This window comes from Phasianus colchicus, chromosome 16 (assembly GCF_987193195.1).
Source record: "Phasianus colchicus chromosome 16, bPhaCol1.hap1.1, whole genome shotgun sequence".
Taxonomy (NCBI): domain Eukaryota; kingdom Metazoa; phylum Chordata; class Aves; order Galliformes; family Phasianidae; genus Phasianus; species Phasianus colchicus.
Genome location: NC_143451.1, coordinates 11,919,807 through 11,940,007, shown reverse-complemented (window position 1 = coordinate 11,940,007; position 20,201 = coordinate 11,919,807). Strand labels below are relative to the sequence as shown.

General features: G+C 48.0%; 1 protein-coding gene across 2 annotated transcripts in view; it reads left to right on the top strand.

Annotated features, from left to right (window-relative positions):
* Positions 1-13,672: 13,672 nt before the first annotated feature.
* The window catches only part of USP22 (ubiquitin specific peptidase 22), an 87,968-nt gene continuing 81,439 nt past the window's right edge, over positions 13,673-20,201 (top strand). For both annotated transcript variants that reach the window (XM_031606519.2, XM_031606517.2), the window contains exon 1: positions 13,673-13,898. In XM_031606519.2, the coding sequence (XP_031462379.1) occupies positions 13,773-13,898 (126 nt within the window). In that variant the 5' untranslated portion in view covers positions 13,673-13,772. The remainder of the gene's footprint in view (positions 13,899-20,201) is intronic.

The window sequence follows — 20,201 nt, the reverse complement described above, 5'->3', positions numbered from 1 at the left end:
GAACGGTGGGTGCTGAACTCCTGCAGTGTCCCATGACAGCAGAGAGAGCTGCAGCTCCTGCGTGGGCCCTTTGTGGGGATGCTCACAGGCTGTGTGGCAGTTCTGGTGATAAAGTGGGACCTGAATGACAGCTTTACGTGTCCTCGTTCAGTGATGGCACTGACAGCAGGCCATGAAGTGCTGCCAGGGCACAGCACAGCTCTGCCCGTGCCTTTAGGAACCAAAGTCCCTGTGATCCCAAAGGCCCGAGGGACTGAGCACTGTGGGGACCACGGGAAGGCTGTGTGCCTTCATCCCAGTGCTTCCTTCCCATTGCCATCCCCATGGTGATGCGTGAGCAGAAGTTAAATTGACAAAGGCACCATCCAGAGACAAAGGCAGGTAATCCCGGGTGTCTTTCCCTGAGATAAACAGTAGGGTTTTATGACAGCTATTTGGAGGATGGTTTACATCGGGTAACAGTGTTTTGTTCCTCTGCAATAAGGGAAATACGCTGGAGCCTGAGTTCACATCAGTGTGTTTGTCATTAGTAGTGGACCAATAGTTCTGGAAAAATAAAAGAAGAATTCGGGATCTTCCTAAAAAGTCGCATTCCAAGAGGTCTGATGGTGGTAACAGAGTTTTCTATCTCCAGGGCCACTGTGGAATGAAAGGAAGGTGTCAGTAATTTTATTTATACAAATTAAACTGAAACACAAAACCAAGAAGCAGTTGCTTTATGTCACGGCAGCCTGACTGGAAGCTGTTGTCTGTTCAGTCTCCTGAAAATCAGAGCTGCAAAAAAAAAAAAAAAAAACCTCACCAAAAAACATTTCAAACCATCCTTCTCACCAAAGTGGATGAACTGTAGACTGATGCATTGTCTTTCTTACAGGACAGTAATTACCTGACAGGTACATCCAGGCTCCTGTGCTAACTTACCCGGTATCTGCCAGCTCATTTACTTTAGCAGGTAATAGTCAGTGTCACCAGACTGGCAGGTGCTAGCAAAGTTGATTGAAAGCAACTGCCCTATAGTGGTTGAGTGCAGAGTCATGCAGCAGGGAGTTGGTCAGACTAGATTTGCGATTAGAGAAGAAAATTCATTTGAATAAGTCTTGATTTTGTTGCTTTGATTGGGATCTGTTTTAGTACGTGAACCTGATCTATCTAATTAGCAACGAGCTCACCTTTGATTTAAACCTGCTGATTCACAAATTGCATATTAGTGAGATGAGTAACTTGTGTCAACATGCCTTTGTTCTTAGGAACATTAGAGAGGAGTCTGTCCTGAACCTGGGGCTTTTGTTCTGGAGACCGTGCCGCCTGAATGCTAAATGTTGGTGTAGTCTTTTAAAACGACGCCTGTTGTTTTTATTAGCACTCATTGTCTCCTCTTTTCTTCTCTTTCTCGCTGTGTCAGCCTCGAACTGCAGAGGACTGGAATCCTTTTAGCATTTTAACGCTTCTTTAGCAAACATCCTGCTGTTCTATTGTTGCCCTCCTGAAGTGTGGGAGCTCTTTTTTTGAGGGAAAATATCTCAAAACTCTAGGAGCTGTTTGCACTTGTTTGGTCACATCTGCTTTGCTGCAGGCATCGCTGAGTGCAAATCTTCAGCCTTTTAACCCTATTCTCTAGGGCAACAATTTTGTGCTCTAGTTCTTCCAGGCTCTTATTTGTCACCTATTTTTCAAGGGGCATGGGGTGTAGCTTCTCTTTTGAGAAGAGCTGTGAATGCTGCACGGCTCTTTGCTGTTAGGGTAAGAAATCCCCACAGGGTAACAAAACCTCCAGGAGAAACATCCATGAACTAGTTTGAACTGAGAGCTCCCAATTTCACAGTGCGCCTTCGGTTGGAAAATGTAAATGTTCAAAGAGCTGTGGCATAATTAAAGATTTTCTTGTCACAGCTTCTGAAGTAAGGGTGCAGTCTCCTCCTTCCCTCCCTGTTTGCACAAATTGAGTTTTGGTCGCACCTAAAAACCAGCCTAGGATGTCTGTGTCCCTTCTGGGCAGTGGACCCAAGAAGACTGGTTGTGTTTTTTTGCCCCTTTGCTTTTTGCCCAGGTTACACTTCTGATTTGGAACCTTTGGAACCTGGGCTCTGGACTCCTTTCAGAGAGCTCTCAGTGGAGGCCTTGGGCTGTAGCCCCTCACTCCTCTCTGGCAGAGTTCTGCTCCAGTTCAGCTCACTGCACTACAGGTTTTTGCACCACCTGAATCTTTTTTTTTTTGAAGTTCATTTCTATGGGGTTCGGTTCCAGTTATTCATAATTATTGCCTTTTCCAGGCACTGCACTGCAGCATTTCCAAGCTTGCTATGAAAAAAGTGTAGGCTTACTGAGCCTACAGATACATTAGTGGTTGTGCTGCAAACTCCTGACTTCTGCAGCCAACCCAAACGCTGGGGAAAAGGGAGCACTGAGATCTTCCCCTCCTGCACTGAGAATCGTAAAATGTACCACAACCACTTTGACTGAACTGAATGCCTCTGAGGGAGACCGTGATGTTTTGTCACACACAGAGGTGGAGATAAGGCAGTGCTGAGGTACCGTTCCCATACAGAGGTTCTAATTGTGGTTGCTGTATAGAAGTATCAGCCCTGCTGACCTCAAGATACCCAACCCTGTCAATCCCTGCTGCCTTACCTCTTTGTCTTGGTGCGGTGCGAGCAGTGAGGTCTGAGGGCTGGTCCTGCAAGGCAGCAAACACACGTGCAGAGGAAAGCCTGCTCAGGTAGGAAAGAGTTAAAGACAGCAGAGGGCGAGTGCTGTGCTATTGTTCAGGCATTGCTCTGCATCCAGGGCTGCTGCTCTCTATTCCCGGATCTGCCTCTGGCTTCCTGCACGACCTTGGGCTGCTCACCCACCTTCGCTTTGCTTTAGTTCTCGAATTGCAACGGGGAAATCCTTCTCTTCCTGTAGTGCCACACGCCTTGCTGGCTTTAGGGAGGCTGAAGTTCTCAGGTGGGAGGAGAGGGGAGGAAGAGGACACGTTTCCACTGGAGAAATAATTACATAGAGCACAGTAATTTCTGAACGCTCTCTTGTTCACTCAGGCACAGCAGAGCACACGGTGCTACTTGTTTTTAAGCAGGCCAAAGTCACATTCCATGTGTCGTTGAGGCAGAGCAGCGTCGGTTGCAGTGTTCCCTTTTCTCACTAGATGGTGCTTTTGATCAAAGATACGAATAACTGCAGCGCTCTGCACAGAATTCCTCTATTTCTGTTCCCTGTCTCCATTCCTCCCTCTGCTCTTTCCGTGCTCTAACACTATGGGGGACACTTAACGATGCTGGATGTTGGGCAGGGCTCATCTGGCAGTGCTGCTCCCAGCTCCCACCAGCCAGCTGTGGCTGGGCTTGGGCTCTTGAAGCACGGGTCGGTGCTGCCGGGCTGTGGCAGAGAATTGAATTCTTTCCGTGTTTTCTATTCCCATAAGGAAAAGGCTTCAAAGAGCAGGTCCCCTCCCCCTCTCTGCTGGTGAAGGGCATTTAGGGAAGCTGGGAAAAAAAAAAAATCCAGCTCTGACAGATACATTTATTTAACAAACCACAGCCTTTCCTTACCTTAGCAGCAGATTGGTGGTGGTTTTTGTTTTTGTTTTTTTTTGTTTTTTAATAAGGAATTGCTGTTTTTATATCCATTTTGTATTCAGTAGATAGTTACCTAACCAAGGTCATTGCTGCGTGGTGCTGGCATGCAGCAGCAAGCCAGCTCCTCTTCCCTGAATGAGCACTGCGAGGCTTTCACAGGTAAAGAATGGGAGTGAATCTGCCCATGCCAGGTCCCACGCTGCTGCAGGGAGCTACACGCACAGCCCTCCCTGGTCTAAAAGGCAGCAAAGGAGGTGAATGGAATTGTAATCAAACACTTCCTGCGCAGACATGCACAGAGCAGTGAGAGGCACAGCAGGGTGTGCAGTGCTGTGTCTCATCACACCGTGCTGCTGCAGCCCCCCCTTGGCCCCCTCCTGCAGCTGCCTTGGGTCGCTGTGCTCAGTGCTCCCTGCGGTGCCGGTGCCCGGCTGAGCTGCACACTGCAGAGCTGCACCCCGCTCCCATCGGGTTGCATCACACCCAGCTCCCTCCCCGTGGAATTTTACAACTATTAATGAATGGGGTTGGAGCACTGCTGTGCCGCCGGGCGGCCGTCTGTGGATTTATGGTCTGAGGCCGGCAGAGTTTGTGCTCCTGCCTCTGGCACTGCACTGCTGACAGCAATGCTGTGTGGGTGCCAGCAAGCCTGCAAGGCCAGAGCCTGCAGCAGCCCTGTGCTCATGTGCTGCATGTTGTGCAGGGATGTCATGCCATAAGCACAGGGACACGAGTTATGCAAATCTGCAGTGTGACACAAAACTCCTCTCAGGGCCGGGAGCTGACAGTGATTTCTTTGTCGTTCCCCTGTTGTCATCTTCCCCACTGCACATACATTTGTTCATCATTAGTAAGATATTGTTGATGACTAAAGCCTGGGTCTGTATCACAGTCTGCTCGAAGGAGCAATCGAGAACTGCAGGGCTCAGCTCGTGAGGAGTGAGGACAGTGCATTTCCTCACATCTATGGGACGTGAAAAGTCCCTCCTGACTGACAGCGAATTGCATCACTGCTTGTTCAGATATTTTTTCTCTGCAATGTGCTTGTTGTGTTGTTTTCCTCCGGTGGAATTTGCCAGCACGTCCCAAGTTGTGTGGTTCTGAAATGGAGAAGCAACATACCTGTATGGGGGAGAGAATGAGTGGTTTTTGCTTCGTTCAATCTGGCTCTTCCCTGCCTTCTCCCCACATCCCCATGTGTTACAAAGCCAGCTGCTCCCAGAATAGGTTGGGAATGAAATGTCACCGTTTGAAACTGGTGAGTCACACTTTTTGAAGCTTGGGGGGGGGAGGGAATATGAAATCCTGCGGTGTGGCAGAGCGTCTCCTGGTGAGCACAGAGGGATTTTGAAAACCACAGGCTCCCTGATGGTGGAGTCGAGGGGCTTTGCATAAAGGCTGCTGGGTGTGTCTGTGCTGCTTTCTGCAGGAGGATGGCAAAACCCGCTGCAAACTTCAGCTGCCTGCTGGAACATACCTGCTGCAGCCACATCCCAGCGCCTTCCCGACAGGACTGGGTCGCATCTGACAGCGAACCTACAGTGACTCTCTTAATTAAGTCTCCCTGCACTGCTGTGAGGTATGTAATTACAGTGAGACCTGACTTAAGCAACCACATGAGGGACTAACAACAACAAAAAAAACCCTCTTTACCAGAGCAAGGAGGAACAGAATTATACTGTTGCTTTTATATATATATATATATATATATATATATATATATATATATATATATATATATATATATATATATATATATATATATATATATATATATACATATACACTTCAGGGGAAGTTTATTAAACAAAATAAGTCAATTAGTCTGTTTTCTTCTCAGTGTATCCCAGTATTAGGATGATACCTTTAATATACTGTATGTTGATATAAGCAGGCTATTTCCTTCCCAAAAGATCCTTGAGATTGTTTATTTTTTAAAATAGAGATTTCTGTAAAAAGCATCAATTAATACAAATGGTGACAGTGGTCTTGTGAGAGGAACTGTTGTTACCAGAAGCTGAGCAGTGGTTCTCATTTCCCAACCCCTGTCCAGGGGTAGAAATGTTTAGTCAAAGGGTGACATTTGGGATTCCTGCTGCAGCCTATGGCAGCCATGCATTTCCACACTGCATGGCAGTCCTGCCTTGTAGGTGCTGAGTTGTGCACCTTGAGCTGAGGGCGTGTTAACATCCTGAGCAGCTAACTGTGGTGGCCACAGAGAAGTCGTGCAACTCATCTTATGGACTCCGCTTTGGCCTTACTGACCTCCAGCCGAAGGGCAGGTGGAAGCTGGAAACAGCAATACCACGAATGGTCGCATGGTGAGCCAGCTGCAGTCCTCTTGAGTCCCCATTCAGTGGGGTGCTGAATACATGCTGTGAGTAAAGCTCCCCAGTTACAGGGACACAGCTAGCTTGCTGGGGATTTTGCAAGAGTAAGCCTTAGGGAATTTGGTGCCATCTCTGTCTGTTTCACTTTAGAAAACTGAGCTAGTAACAGGAATTTATGAAGTGTGCATTTATATCTCAAATTTTAGGTAGTGTTAACTAGAAGCCCACATACTGTCGTCACTGGGTTTGGCAAGAAAAAAAACACACAACACTGGCTGCAGAAAATTTGCTGCAGAGCTTAAGGCTTCATTTAAGACAAAATAAAGCAAACCCTGTGCATCATGGCCTCAGAGACAACCTTGGGAAGTCAGATCTGGGTGCCATTCCACATGCCTATTTCTCAGCAGCCAGCATAGCCTGCTAATCTGCCCCACTCTTTATCTTTGTTGCCCTTTCTTCTCATCTCAGACCACTTCAGTGAGTTTCCTTCTGCTGTGGTCGGTGAGGAGCTGAACCAGCAATGCTGCAGGGTAGTTGGCCTCCCCAGATCCTGAATGAGGATTCCTTTTAGCTTACAGGCTCTAGCAGATAACTAGCCCAAGATAATGTGGGTACAATTGGTTCAAGTACTCCCTATTGAAAAGCAGCTTATTTCCTAGAATGAAGTTAGTGTAATTTCTAACCGAGCAACGAAAGATGAATTGAGCACACAGCTCCAATACAATTCAGTAAGCATTTGAAATTTCAAAGGAACATGATATTTCCTTTTAAAACTTCATGGGTTTTTGCCCAAATCAAAGGATTTCGATGGACTGCTTACTGTGGGATTTCCCAGGCTGCCTGAGGCCATGCATCCTCAGCTCCCAGGCCTTGGCAAAACTCTCCCTAACGATGGAACTCTCCCTAACGTGAACGAGCATTTCAGCTCACTGGGACAAGCCAGTATTACTACTGAGTTGGTTTGGGAGAAATAAATAAATAAATAAGGGGGGAGGTGGTGACCAAAATGACGTGGTTGGACATTCATTAGCAAAGCATTGTCAGGGAACAATAGAAGAACAGACAAAAGCCAGCCCAGATTCTGTGGTATTTCCTGAAGGGCTCCCTCTGGCACATGGCTGCTCCCTGCCAATCCTTCCGTATTGTTTTTTCTAATGAATAGAAGCTGAACAGATGATTGTTGTATTGTCCACTAAGTGATTCATTTACATTAAATACTGCTCAAAAGGAGGCTTTGGGTAGACTTTTTTAGTCACTCCGGTTATTTATTTGTACAATTTAATTGCCATCTTTTAATTCTCCACTGTACATAATTATTTCCTGATTGCTCTGGCTAAATTACATGGGTTGTAACTCCTCAGAAGTCAGTGGTCCAACAAGCCCTGACATCAGCAGCAGCATCTCTGCATTTTCAGAGATGCTTAAGTTTGAACAGTCATCTGTAGAGAGCTGCTCCGTCTTGGGGAAGGTGCTGAGGTTCTGCAGCATCTGTCTGCAGGTGCCTCGTGCCCCTGGTGCCTGGCTCTGAACAGCAGTTTGGCACAAACTTTGCTGCATAAACCATCATGGTTTCATTGATTTCCTCGCTAATCTCCCATCCTGCACGCCTTCACCAGATTTTCTTCTTTAACCCAGGCCTTCCATTGCAATTTCATGCTTTTCTTATGGATGTCAAAGGTGTTGTGTAGTTTCATTTTGTTTGGAAAGGTGTGACAGATGTGAGAAGTTTGAGGGCTTATTGACACTTATTGCGGTTAGAAGAACTTCACTGTAAGAAGGCGTTTAGTCCCAAATCCACATCCAGAACTGCAGGTACTTTGATCCACTGATTTGTGTGTACTGATGAGTAGGGGAGAATGACACATTCTGAAGGGATTTCTGATGCTGAAGAATGTAAAGAAATCAGCACTTCAGGCTTTTCCAGCTCCTGGTGTCTGAGAAGTTGCATGACTCTGCATTTGTTGAATAGCTGTAGTTAAAGCTCAAAAGCCCTGATTTCCTATGTAATCTCTGTTCTGTTCCCCCTTCCCTGTACCACACCAAGAGGTTCAGTGTGGGCTTTTGGTTATGCCTGTGTGAAACAGATCTTAAAGTCTGAAGTGGGGCAGCAAAAGAGTCAAGCAGAAGGGGAAAGGAGCGGCCCTAATAGCATTGAATTGTTCATCTAATAGGGCCTAGGTTTAAGTCTCCTAGAACAAAGCAAAGCAGCTCTTTCTGATGTTTTTTTCAGCCCCTTTTCCATCCAGTCATGAAAAAGTAAATCACCACTCCTGTGCCGAGGTATGAAGTAAGATTTGTTCTGAAGAGTTTATACATCTATACCTGCCAAGGAAAAAGACTGACTCTTTGCAGTCAGTTTCCCGTAAACTCCTAAGTCAAAAGTATGGAGGACAAGAGTGTGCCAGTATCCCTGTAGCCTTACAGCTGTGAAAGGCTGCACTAAAGCTCTTTGCTATTCTCTGCTGCTGGAGTTGCTGAACCTCAGCAGAAGTTCCAAATGGCTTCCAAAGGATTCGGCTTCTGAGCGTGTTCCATCTCTGTTACCCCACTTTGGGAACTGCCTTTGATTGGTCTGTGCCTAAAGCAAACTATCCACCCATTATCATCTCCCTGTGCTTGGTCTTCTTTTGGGCTCCATGTAATGGTTAGAAACCCAGATAAAACTGGGCAGGCACACAAACAATGCCAGCCCTCCTCCTGCCATAAAACCACAACTGCCTCTATTACCAGTGCTTTCCCTGCTACTTTCCACTTTAACCCTGCAGCACTGCTCTCCTTGTGTTCTTGCTCTCCCCGGAGCCACACTGCTCTGTGTTTAGTGGCAGGCGATGAAACCATGCATTAGCAGCTCCATAATAGCTTTGCTCAGTGGAACCCAGCTTCCTTCACTAATCCAGAAAATGAGAGTTGTTTTCGTACATTTGAGAAGCTAATTATTTAAGTGCTGAGAATTAAGGCTCATCAGATAGTGGAGACTGATTTTGGTTTTGTTTCCCAGGGGAGGAACAAGCTGGAAGGAAGCTGCTTTCACACAGGTGTGCAGCATGGTAGCTCCCCAGTACATGGGGTGGGGAGCAGCAGTGTGCAGATCCCTTTCTAAAGCCTCTCTCTGTACGTTTCCTTTCTCTCAGACATCACCTGGTTTTAGACTTTGAAAGTATCTTCTGGTCAAATAACGTGATAGCTTTATTTTTACGGTCACAACAAAGATGGACCCCATTTGTGGCTGACCCAGCCTGAATATTTTGCAATAAAACACCACCTTGTCTCAGGGGTTTTAGAGAGGGAAAGTAGCTCACATCAGTTGTCCTCCTATGATCAGTTATCTTCAGCCTTACCTGTGATCACAAAAACTGAGAGGGATTTAGGTTGGATGGCTGCTATCTAACCTAGGAACGGGCCTTCCATTCCTAGAAGCCTGGAAAACAGGAAATGAATGGGGTGAAAACCCCCGTGTCTGTGGGAAACTGAAGATGAGGGCTGATATGATAAACAAAGGTTTTACAGCACAATGACTTATACATGTAAATGGATGCTTTGGACGTTTCTTCCTGGAAAATGACAGCTATTGCCAATAGCTGTATGGTACAGAACGGAGACGTGGTTCTGGTAGTAGCACTGGATGGACCCCTCCTTGTTACAAGCAGCTTGCCAGGAATGAATGTCTTATTTTTTTAATGAGATCAGCAGTGCTGTGTTGTCTTCAGAGGCTAAGGAAGTGAACTTTCCTGTGTGTTTGGTTGAAGTCAGATGTTAAAGGATTATCTGGGTATAGCTGACTTGACAAATAGCAGGGGTGATATTTTAGCTCCGTTAAGTCAATGGCAAAATTCCTGTTGAGCTCAATTGGGACCAAGATTTCATTCCATGATGGTGCCAAAGGGAAATCTAAGAAATGATCCTCAGAAAAATAAGTGCAGGCATTCTGTTTTTCTAGGGCTGTTTTTTTTACCTAAGGGGCATGAATCCTTAGAATTCCATGCACTACTTTGGAGAGATCTGCAAAAGATCACGAAGACAAGCAAGTGTATTGTCAATAGGTTTAAATTAGCAATACAGGGGCCTGTGATTCCAAGGGAAAACTTCAGGAGTCGATTATGAAACGTTAAGTCAGCTCAGCCCACTGAAATCCACCTATCTTTATGCTCCATGGACTGACAAGCATCCTTCTGTCCAGACCTGTGCAGCTGGACTGACAGCCATTGAATGTTGTGGATAAGCAGCTGCTTCATCCCCTATGCTCAGATGTAGGCAGGGGAACGCCTCTAATCTGGCAGATGCTTTTACCAATGGACTGCACCGAAAACAAAATCTTTGTTTTAGGGAGGGTGGTGTAACTGGGACCATATAAATCTGTTTTGTTGTGGGATCAGTAATTGATTAATGCTGGAAGTGCCACCTTTGGGATGACAAGGATTGAGGATACAGTCGCTTTTCTTCCCCATGTGAGGAACACTGAATCTTCCCAGCTGAGCTATCATGTAACACAGATGACTCTCTGGAGGAAGAGTTTGCTGCACGTTTGCAGTATGTTTTAGCTACTATCAACATTTATATTCCATTGTCATTTGGGGGTAAGCGCTAGTTAGCATAATCATCAGTGCTTCAAAATTAAAAATTCCTCCAAGAGATGCAGGAAGGATTGAAATGGTTTTCTGCCCCCAGAGGCAAATCCTTTCCCAAGCTATCTACTGCACCAAAAGGTTTTATTCTAGAAACATTCCCAAGCCATGCCCAAGAGTAAATTAAACTACAGCAAACTTATAAACTCTCGTGTGTGTGTAGCAAGCAGGCCCTGATTTAGCAAATTACTACATGACGAAATGTTGTAACTATTTTCTGTTCCTATTTTGGAACTGATGTGCTTTGTTGCTGTGCCACCTTTACTGTATGGGCTGGCACAGTCAGGAGGTATTTGTAGAGTATGAAATTTTTATTCTTCACAGGAAAGATTCTGGTGTCTTCATCAGATGGAAAGCAAAGGACTTGATGACACAGATACCTTCTGGAGCTTGGTTCAGGCTCCTCAGTTAAAGAATTGCCTTCAGAAAAAATCAAGAGCCATTCTTTTTCTGTGTAATTTTAGAATGGATTTCTACTTTGGTATCAAAATGATTCACTGTCAAAGTGAACCTGAAATCAGATTTCTGGCTCAAAAAGCTCCCTCCCTTTCTGGAGAACAAAATGCCAGAAAAACTTCAGGGGGGACCTTTAAGTTTGAAAGGCATTGTCTGTATCCGTGGAAATGTCCCTAAGAGTCAATCTTAAAATTTCAACATTCATCCTTTGGGATGTGATGGAGAACCTCAGGTGACAGTAGTTGTGGTTACGGATGGATTTTGTGCTTGTGAGTGTGTTATCTCTGAGAATGCTCCACAGATCCCCAGCAGCTCCTCAGGAGGTGGGCCATGGAACTTCAGGAAGCAGGAATGGTTGACTGTTGTAATTGTTTCTGATCTGGACAGAAAGAAAAAATAGTATGTTCCAAAGGAAGTCTGTATTTGGGAGTAGAACAAATTGCAGGTGTTCTCCCTTCTTAAAATGAAAGAATTATGCTTTATAAAGACGCGATTATTTTTATTTCTGAGTGAGACAAATGCTGCTGCACCTTAAATAGAATAAACATGATGACTTTGCAAGAAAGAGCTGCAAAGAAATCTCAGTGAAAACTTCAATATCTGCAAAGCTTTGAAAACATGCATTGTCTTTTTGATATCCTGTTTCTTCAGAGAGATGGACTTAAATTTCACAGACAGAATTTCTCTCTTTTATCTTTATCTCTTGTTTTGATGTGGCAGCCATGGAGAAAAGCCCAAGATCAGTAATAGCAAGTTGTTGCAGAATAAGAATAGCCCTCCACTTGGATTTAGACTGCAGTAATACTGGGGGTTTTGTGTAATTGGAAGATACTCAGATTCATTAGAATAAATACTACGTGCTGTTAGGACGTTAATTACCCATCGCATTCATTTAGATACGACTTGCTGTAAGATTAACTTCCCTCTGTGCTGAGGGATGTTTGAGTGGCTCTCACGAGGTAGGGGGTGGGTGTCTGTGCCTATTTCTTTTGACACAACGGCTTCTCCTCGCAAGTTCTGCACATTGAAGCAATCGGGCAGGACAGCGGGGAGGACGTGGTACACCTCGAGGTTACAGCTCCTGAAAGAGGCTGTCGCACAAAAACACTGAAGCGCTGCCATCCCCGCAGCACAGCCCTGCAGGGGTTGTGTAAGAGCCCGGCGTGACGGAGCTGCACTCCTCACACTGCTCCATTCCCATCTCCTCCTCTTGCCTCACTCCGCTCTTACACAACTCCGCGGCGTGCCTATCGCACCGCAGCCGTGTAAGGATTCCAGTGCTTTTCACTGTTCTCTCATTTCCTCGTAGGGCTATTTATAGGAAGCGTTGCACTAACACCACTTCTGGTGACGGGGTGCTTTTTGGGGTGCTGTCGTTGCTGATCAGTGGGCGCATCAGGAGAGAGCGGCAGCTCCCGACAGGAGCACGGCCCTCAGCGCGGCCTGCTGCACCCAGCGCTGCCCCCCGAGCCGCCTCAGCTGAGCGCAGGCCGCTGCGGCCGCACAACCCTCAGCCGGTGGCGAGGCTCCCGGGCAGGGCTTCTACCAGGCCTGGAGGCGGCTCTGCCCCGGCTGCGACCCGGCCGCCGCCGCCCCTCTCCCCTCAGGAAATCGCTGAGGTAAAAGATCGAAGCAGCCGGGATCAGCGGATGTGACAGCACCGCTGCCCCCATAGCCCAGGCTGTCGCTGGGCGGGACCGCCCCGCAGCCCGCCGCCGCCAATCCGCTCGCGTCTTGGAGCGAGAGTGACGGCGGAAGCGGCCAATCGCTGCGAGGCAGTCCTCGCAAACGTGCCGCCCTTTCTTTCCATTGGTCGGCTGCCCTGTCGATCCACAGAGCCGTTCCCGCCCCTTTCCGGCAGGGGGAAATGCTAGGGAGGAAGGGTGGAGGGGGAGGGGCGGGGGAAAAGAAAGTAAACCAATGAGGCGCCAAAGACGGGCACTTCAGCGGCGGAGTGACAGGCGAGCGAACCAATCGCAGCGCTTCTTCCCTCCCTCTCCGGCTCCCTCCTCGCGGGCGGCGGGGCAGAGCGGGGGTGCGCCTACCGCCCCTTCCCCGTTGGTCTGTCCCACTCCGGGCCTGGCGGGCTGGGTTGAGTTAGCGGCTCGGACCATCGCACACGGCGGGCGGAGGGGGGGAGTGCGGGAAGAGGAGAGGAGGAGGAAGGAGACGGCGAAGGAGGCGGGGGGGGGAGGTTTAAAGAGACAGGAGCCGAACGGGCGGCCGGCTGGGGAGAGGGAGCGGCGGCGGGCGGAGACTCGCCCCTTCCCCACACACGCGCTCCGCTCGCACCGGGGCCGCCGCTGCCGCTTCCAGGCCCACCCCCCTTCCTTCCCTTCCGCTTCTATGAGGTAGAAGGGAGCGGCGGCCACTCCGGGGGCGGCAGCGGCCGCTCTCAGCCGCCGCCTCCTCCTCCTCCTCCTCCTTCGCCTCAGAGAGAGCCCCATCTTTGTGTGCGAGGCAGGGAGAGAGGGAGGGGAGCGCGCTGCCCGCCCGCCGCCTCCACCGCCGCGCTTTGTTCGGAGCCGGGGGCTCTATGTGCCTGCCGCCCGCCCAGCAGCCCGCGGGAACGGAGGCGGCGGCGGGAGGCGGCGTGAGGAGGGGCCGCAGCCCCTGAGGGCGGCGGCGGCGGGGAGGGAGGGTGGGGTGGCTGGGGGGGGCGCGCGGCCGCCCCGTGCCGTGCCCGCGCCCGTGCCCGCGCGGCCGCCGCCGCCGAGGGGGGGAAGGGGCCGGCAAGCTGCCCGCCGGCCCGGCCCGTCGGCGGGAGGATTGATGTGGGGGGGTCTGACATGAGTCCGCCGGCGGCCGGGTGCTGCCATGTGACCGGCTTCAAGGTGGAGAACTGGAAGCAGAACCTGAGGGCCATTTACCAGTGCTTCGTGTGGAGCGGTTCGGCCGAGACCAGGAAGCGCAAGGTACCGGGGGCGGCCCCATCCGACCCCCCTGCACTCCTTTCCCTTCCCCTCCCCTCCTCGGGCCCGCGGTTCCCGGCACGCGGTCGCGGGGGTGGGAGGAGGCGGCCGTGGGTGCCCCCGCGGCGCGGTGCGGGCACGGCTCGGTACGGCACAGCGCCGGGGCCGCGCGCCGCCACCTGCCCCGCGCCGCCTTCCCCCTCCCGGGGCCGTTCCGCAGCGCCGCCGCCCCCCGGAGGTGCGGAGCCCTTTTCCCGGAACACGGCGGAGGCTGCGGGGAGGGGAGGGGAAAGAAGAGGGGAGGGAAGGGGGGGGGGAGGGGAGAGCCCCGGGGCGATGGGCACGGCCCGGCCCGCGGCGGGGCTTTGTGCCGCAGGGAGGGGTGGGGGAGGGAGGCACAATGGCTGAGAGAGGCGGGGGGGAGTTGAGGGGGGCATTTCTGGTGTTTATTTACATATATATATATGTATATATATATAGGGTTGTTTTTTTCTTTTTTTTTTTTTCTTTGAAGATTGGTGGTCATCCGGTTGCAAAATGGGATTCTTGGTAGGGTGAGGGGGGGGGGGGAGGGAGAGGAGGAACTGAGAGGGCGTAGGGCACGGAGGGGGGATAAGGAGCGAGCTGGGGGTGCGAGCGCTCGGGGCACGCGCTGCGCAGCGCCGCAATCCGCCGCGATGAGGGCAGACGTGCCCGTCCCACCTGTGTGCGGCAAACCCGGCCCGGCCGTGTGAACGCACTGCTCTCGAGCCCAACCAGAACCGCCCGCTGCCCTCCGTGCAGTCAAACTAGTTCGTACTAACAAGTGACTTTGCAGATTTCTGTGGCTGGTGATGTTAATGGCCGAGGAGGGGACTGCAACAGACGGCGAGGCTGAACTGCGGTCTGGGACGGCACCGCTGGGCTGTAGGCAGCTCTCAAAGAGCTGGAGGTGTGCGTTGGGATGCGGGGCCGAGTGCGCCCGGGGAATCCCATCTTGCGTTGTTTTATTTAAAGGGGGGGGGGGGGGGGGGGAATGGAATCGCTGAAGAGAAATTTCAAAGTTAGTCGATTGTTTGAGAGCCCTGCAACGTACAGCCAAAGTTGTGTTCTGCATAGCTAACCCGCTGCAAGCCGGTGTCGTGAGGTATGTTAGTCAGAATTTGGTTTTATTTAAGCTTTGGTGTGTCAGCATATAAATGGGTTTATGGGACAGGATACTTAGGGCTTAAATAGAGGAGAATACGTACAAGTGCTGCAGAGGGAAAGAAAGAGTGAGGTAAGAAGGTCTCACAGAGAAACATCGGTTGTATTACATGGGAGAAGGAATTCATCAGCAAGGTGAATGCTTTAGCTTTCATTATTTTGAATGAGGAGCATCCTTTACAGCCCTGGTCTGCTGTTTGTTTGGTTTCTTCAGAAATCTATCACTAGTGATGCACTTCTTATTGCTCAAAAAACAGCTGGCAATAAATGCTCATTGTAATCAGTCTGCGCTCCCACCTTTATCTCTCTGGACAGGCAGGCTCATAAGGCAGAACAGGATGGTTGCAAAATCATCTCATCAAAAGCATCCCTTTCCCAGATAAATGCTAAAAATGCCTTTTGTTTTTAAGCAGATTTCCAGTCTGAAAGTAGTTGGATTCTGAGTTCGGCCAGCCTGAGATGTGTGGGAGTAAATCATCACATACAGGGGAGCGTTTTGTGTATCTGGATTTGGGATAAGTTCCTGTATTCATAAAGGTAGAAGGTAGTATATGAACAACTACGGTGCTTATCTCCTATACGTGGATATGAAACCTTCCCCTGTGGAATTTTTCTTTGCTCTCCATGTATATCCCATAGATATTTTACGTGTCAAACTTCATAGCAGCATTTTCTGGTTTGGGGCATGTAGTGTGATAACTAGAAAATAACCCACTGTCCTTTACAGAAGATCATATATGTCTCTATATATACATACACACAGTGTGTGTATGTTAGGAGCACAGCCCTGACATGGTGAGGGTACCAAATATTTCTTGGTGAGAATTCTCATTCTTAGCTCTAATCAAAGCGATGAAGTCAAATAAAGGTTTGGTAGAAGCTGATTCTCATTTTCTGTTGCAAAAACCAGGCACGGTTGCATCCTTCATTTTGCACAGCAAACGTTCACAATATGTAGTTGATCATTAATGGAAGCATTGATTAATTTAACTCTTATTCAGATGAACTTAGCTGTAAAACAACAAGCAAACCCAACCGTTTTGGCTGTTGGTGCTTGGAAGCCAGATGTGAAATTGTTGGGTCTCTGGGCTGCTAATGTTCCATCCCTCCTAGGGCTGTCTTAAATATCCACATAACAGTAGGAACTGCAGGGGGCAGAAAGTGTCCGCTGCTCCTGTTTTACTTACACCGCTTACTGCATTATGCTTTGGAAGACCATTTTGACACTTCTTGCTGCTTGCTATTTGTTTTTAATACGTACCTTTCCTGAGAATAACCTTTTACGAGCTGTAGCCCTCAGTTCAGCGTTCTTCACATCCGGCGTTTTTAATAAAATAGCTGCAAAGCGCTGTTTGTAGTTGGAAAGCCATTTCCTGTACCTATATTTGAATTCTCAATCAGAAGGAAGAGGTAATTACGAGTACACCTTTGTTAATGCTGGGTTTGGGGGTATGTTTGCTTCCAAAGCATTGTCAGCAGTGGGATTTCAGCTTCCAAAGTGGTGTTCTGCCTCCATCCAGGGGCTGAGCTGTAGCTTTCTGCGCTGTGGCTGAGGCAGCGAGTGCAGCAGTTGTGCTACGTGCTGTTGTAGGCAGAGCTTTGCTGTAATGCAAACGTGCTGCTGCTGGTAAAGCCTAAGGGAAGACAAAACCTGAGCGTTGTGTTGTTTGAGGCGTGGAATAGGAGAAGGGCTAGAGGAAGAAGTCTGAAGAACAGGTGTTGAAGTTGTGGTAATGGCGATTAGGAGCTAGAACCAGCTTTCGGCACTCATGTAAAGTGGCAGAAAATTGGGGTTGGTCGTCTTGGCTTTGGGACTTTGATCAGTGACTTGATTTATTTGTGATATAATGCACTGAATGGATACATGAATACAAGCTTTGCCATCACCTTCATGGTCATGGGCTTTACCTGGAGTATTTTGGTGCAGAAAATACCTCATCCTTAAGGACCTCTTGTAGCGTTACTTAGGTAAATGTGACGCCACTACTTCCCATGCAGGAATTACAGACCAGACAGAAGATGCTAAGAACAATTACTGCCAGCCCTTTTGGATCAGCTTTTCCCTTTTTGTCTGTGGAGTCACACTTCAAAAGCTTTGCTTATTCCTTTACAATTACAGATGAGAAAAATCAGTTTTGCAGTGCTGAACAGTTTCAGTTCTCCATCAGAGCGCGTTTGGACGTGTAGATGCATCGTTGTCTTGGAGTTAGTAGGTAATGGCTTCAGTACTTGAAGGGCTGCTGCATTTACAGTTCAGTTCTGTCCTGCTTGACCACATACCTCTGAGGAAAGCTCTCTGCCTAGTTCTGAATGGTTCTTGCTATCACTGCTCTGAAAAGGTGCTCGATGACATGAGTGATCTGGTGGTCATGAGCGCAGTTGTGATAGGCACAAGGTCCTGTCTGAAATGTCAGAATGTTTGTTCTGTGCTTCTGACAGCAGATCCAAGAATAATGGGCTGTTGGGGGTTGTCTGCTCTGCTCTCCTTGATGCTGAGTGCGTTCTAGGTTCTTTCCTTACATTTTAGAACTTCTCTTGTTCTTCTGTCATTCTCTGTTTGCATGGGCACTCCAGGCTATTGCTGCTCTCAGGTATGAAGAAACATTTTTGAATGTAGGTGATGAACTGTCTATAGATCTCTTCCTCGTTCACGTGTATGCGCTTCTGACTTCGTGTGTGTCCTAGTAATTCATTGAGAGTTAATTCATAGCTACTGGAATCTAAAATTACTTTGGTTCATTTTTTTTTAAATGTTTGAGGGGAAAAAAAATCTCTCAACAAATAAATGCTGTGTCATATTTTCAGTAGCGAGTATTGTGGTTCAGTCTATGTTGCTGCATTAAGTTCTTGGCTAAGATGACCTTATGTTCAGAGGGTGAGCTGGTGCTGGGACTTTCCTCTGAGTGCCAGCTGAGGTGTGCTTGCTTTCTCCTTGCAGCCTTGCCCCACGTACCTGTCCAGGAACAGGGAAGTGTTGTTTAGGCAAATGCTGAGAGATGGGTAAGAAACCTTACTAAGCTGTGCAGCCTTCTCAAACTCAGTATTTTGATTTCTTAAGCTAAAATGTCCTTATTAATTTTTCTTTAATACTTCTAGCATATGCACTAGACTTCTGGATTACAAATCCTATGGAGAATTTAACAGAGGAATCCAGGATTCAAGAAGCTCTTTTTCAGCTGCCTACTCACTTTGTCTGCCCATGTGACCTATGGTTCACTCAGGAAGGATGTTCTTGCCATGTGTCGTGGGGACTGCCTTTTCCCTGAGGGCCCATAAGGAGTGTCAGAATCAACTGCAGTCTTCATTGTTTGGGAGGTCTCATAAATGAGCAATCTTCTGTAGTTCTTATCATCTGAGGAGTGAAAAGGTCTTTAAACCTGCTGAAGGTAATGCTCTCTTTCCTCTTGCTGTGCAGATGCAGTCAGTGGTATGTGAGATACCCAGGCATTAGATTTGCACGCGTGGACTTCTGTTAGCAAAGCCAGACTGGCAGTGGTGTGCTGCATTTATGTCTCTGGCATTGGAGAGGACTGTAATACAGGTCCTTGCTCTTACTGGTGGTCATGCCTGTTGTGTGTCCTACACCATGTTTGTATAAAGAAATAGTTGGTTTCTTGGCCAAAGGTTAGGGATTGGTCTCGTGCCACGAACTCTAAGGTCGTGAATAATATTTTTGGGGCTGTGGGTTCAGAACCATCAGGACTTACAGAATCCTTACTTGTCTCTCTTGCTCTCGGATCAACACACGCAGTCTGGTACAAAGGTTATGGAGATCCTATCGTTGAGGCTGACTAATGAATAGTAGTTCTCTATTTCTTTTTGATATGAATGGGGAGACAAAAGAGCAAAGAAGACTACTTCCGTATGGAGGAACTTGTATTTCCTTCTGCAGCCATATCAGGAGTAAAAGTTTGCTGATAGCCAGGTTGCTTTTTTGGGGGTAGTTGTGGCATCTCTTTAAATTTGTCTGAAGTCAGTGATCTTATTTGCTACAAGCCTCCTGAAATCTTCAGAGCTCTAAAACCAGAATGACTGCTAATTGTGTGAAGGCAAGCAGAGCAAAATTGGTTTGCTTAGTTGTTGGACTATCTGTTGAGCTTTATTTTAAGCCATCAAAGCTTTAAACTCCAAACAAAGGCTAGCTGATATCCTCATTTTTGTTTCAGGCCTTAATTTGTAGCACTAACGTGAAACTGGAGCTGCAAATCGTTTCTGAACCTTCTACCTTCTTTCTTTCTTTTGAGGATTTTCTGTCTTGGTGAGCAGAGGAACAAGTCAGTGGGTGAATGCTGCAGATGGACAGTGCAGGCTGCTGCTCGTGGCTTCTTCTGACTTACTACTCCTTGAATCTTTAAGCAAACAAAAGTTCAGTTCAGTTCCTTTGGGACGTGCTCTGGGGATCCTGCTTTGTAGAAAAAAAAAAAAAAAGCTTTAGTAAATGTTAGTGTAAACCTTGTGATGGCTCATCTGTTTTCAACCAGAGAAAGATGAACTCAGTTGTAATGCTTGTGTTTCTCATATCAAACCTAGCACCCATAAGTTTTCCTTGGTTTTTGCATGATTGACGTGGGGCTGAGATTTCTTGCTCCTGTTTCCTGGTAGGTGGGTAGGCATAGAGCTCTTGCTACCCGTTTATTAAATTTCCTTTGATTGATGCCTGCTTGATTTTTTTTTTTTTTTCTTCTTGTATGTTCATGGTAATTCTTGGTTCTCCAAGTATTTCTGATGCATGACAGCATTGAAAGTGTGGAGAAATATATATGGTTTTTTGCTTACTTATCAGTTGTAGCAACACAGTAGGAAAGGCAATCTGAAGGTGACCTGTATGTGTCTTGCTGGACTTGCTAGAAATATGTTGTTACAGGAGAGTCATCTTTGTTAGAGCCTCTCTGGATGTGGAGACAGCAAGAAGTGCCTTGAGCAGCCATCTCCAGCCTCTTGTTAACCGATGGGCAGTGGAGCTAAGTGAGGGAAAGGCTGTGATGACATGAGGGTTTGCTGTGTGAGCCCGGCCTGTGCTGTCAGCAAGCAGCCCTGGAGTGTAGGGAGGGCCATATGTTACCCAGGAGGGCTGAGTTGGGAACCTTCCTGTAGCAGAAGCAGTTCTAGGAGCTGATAGAT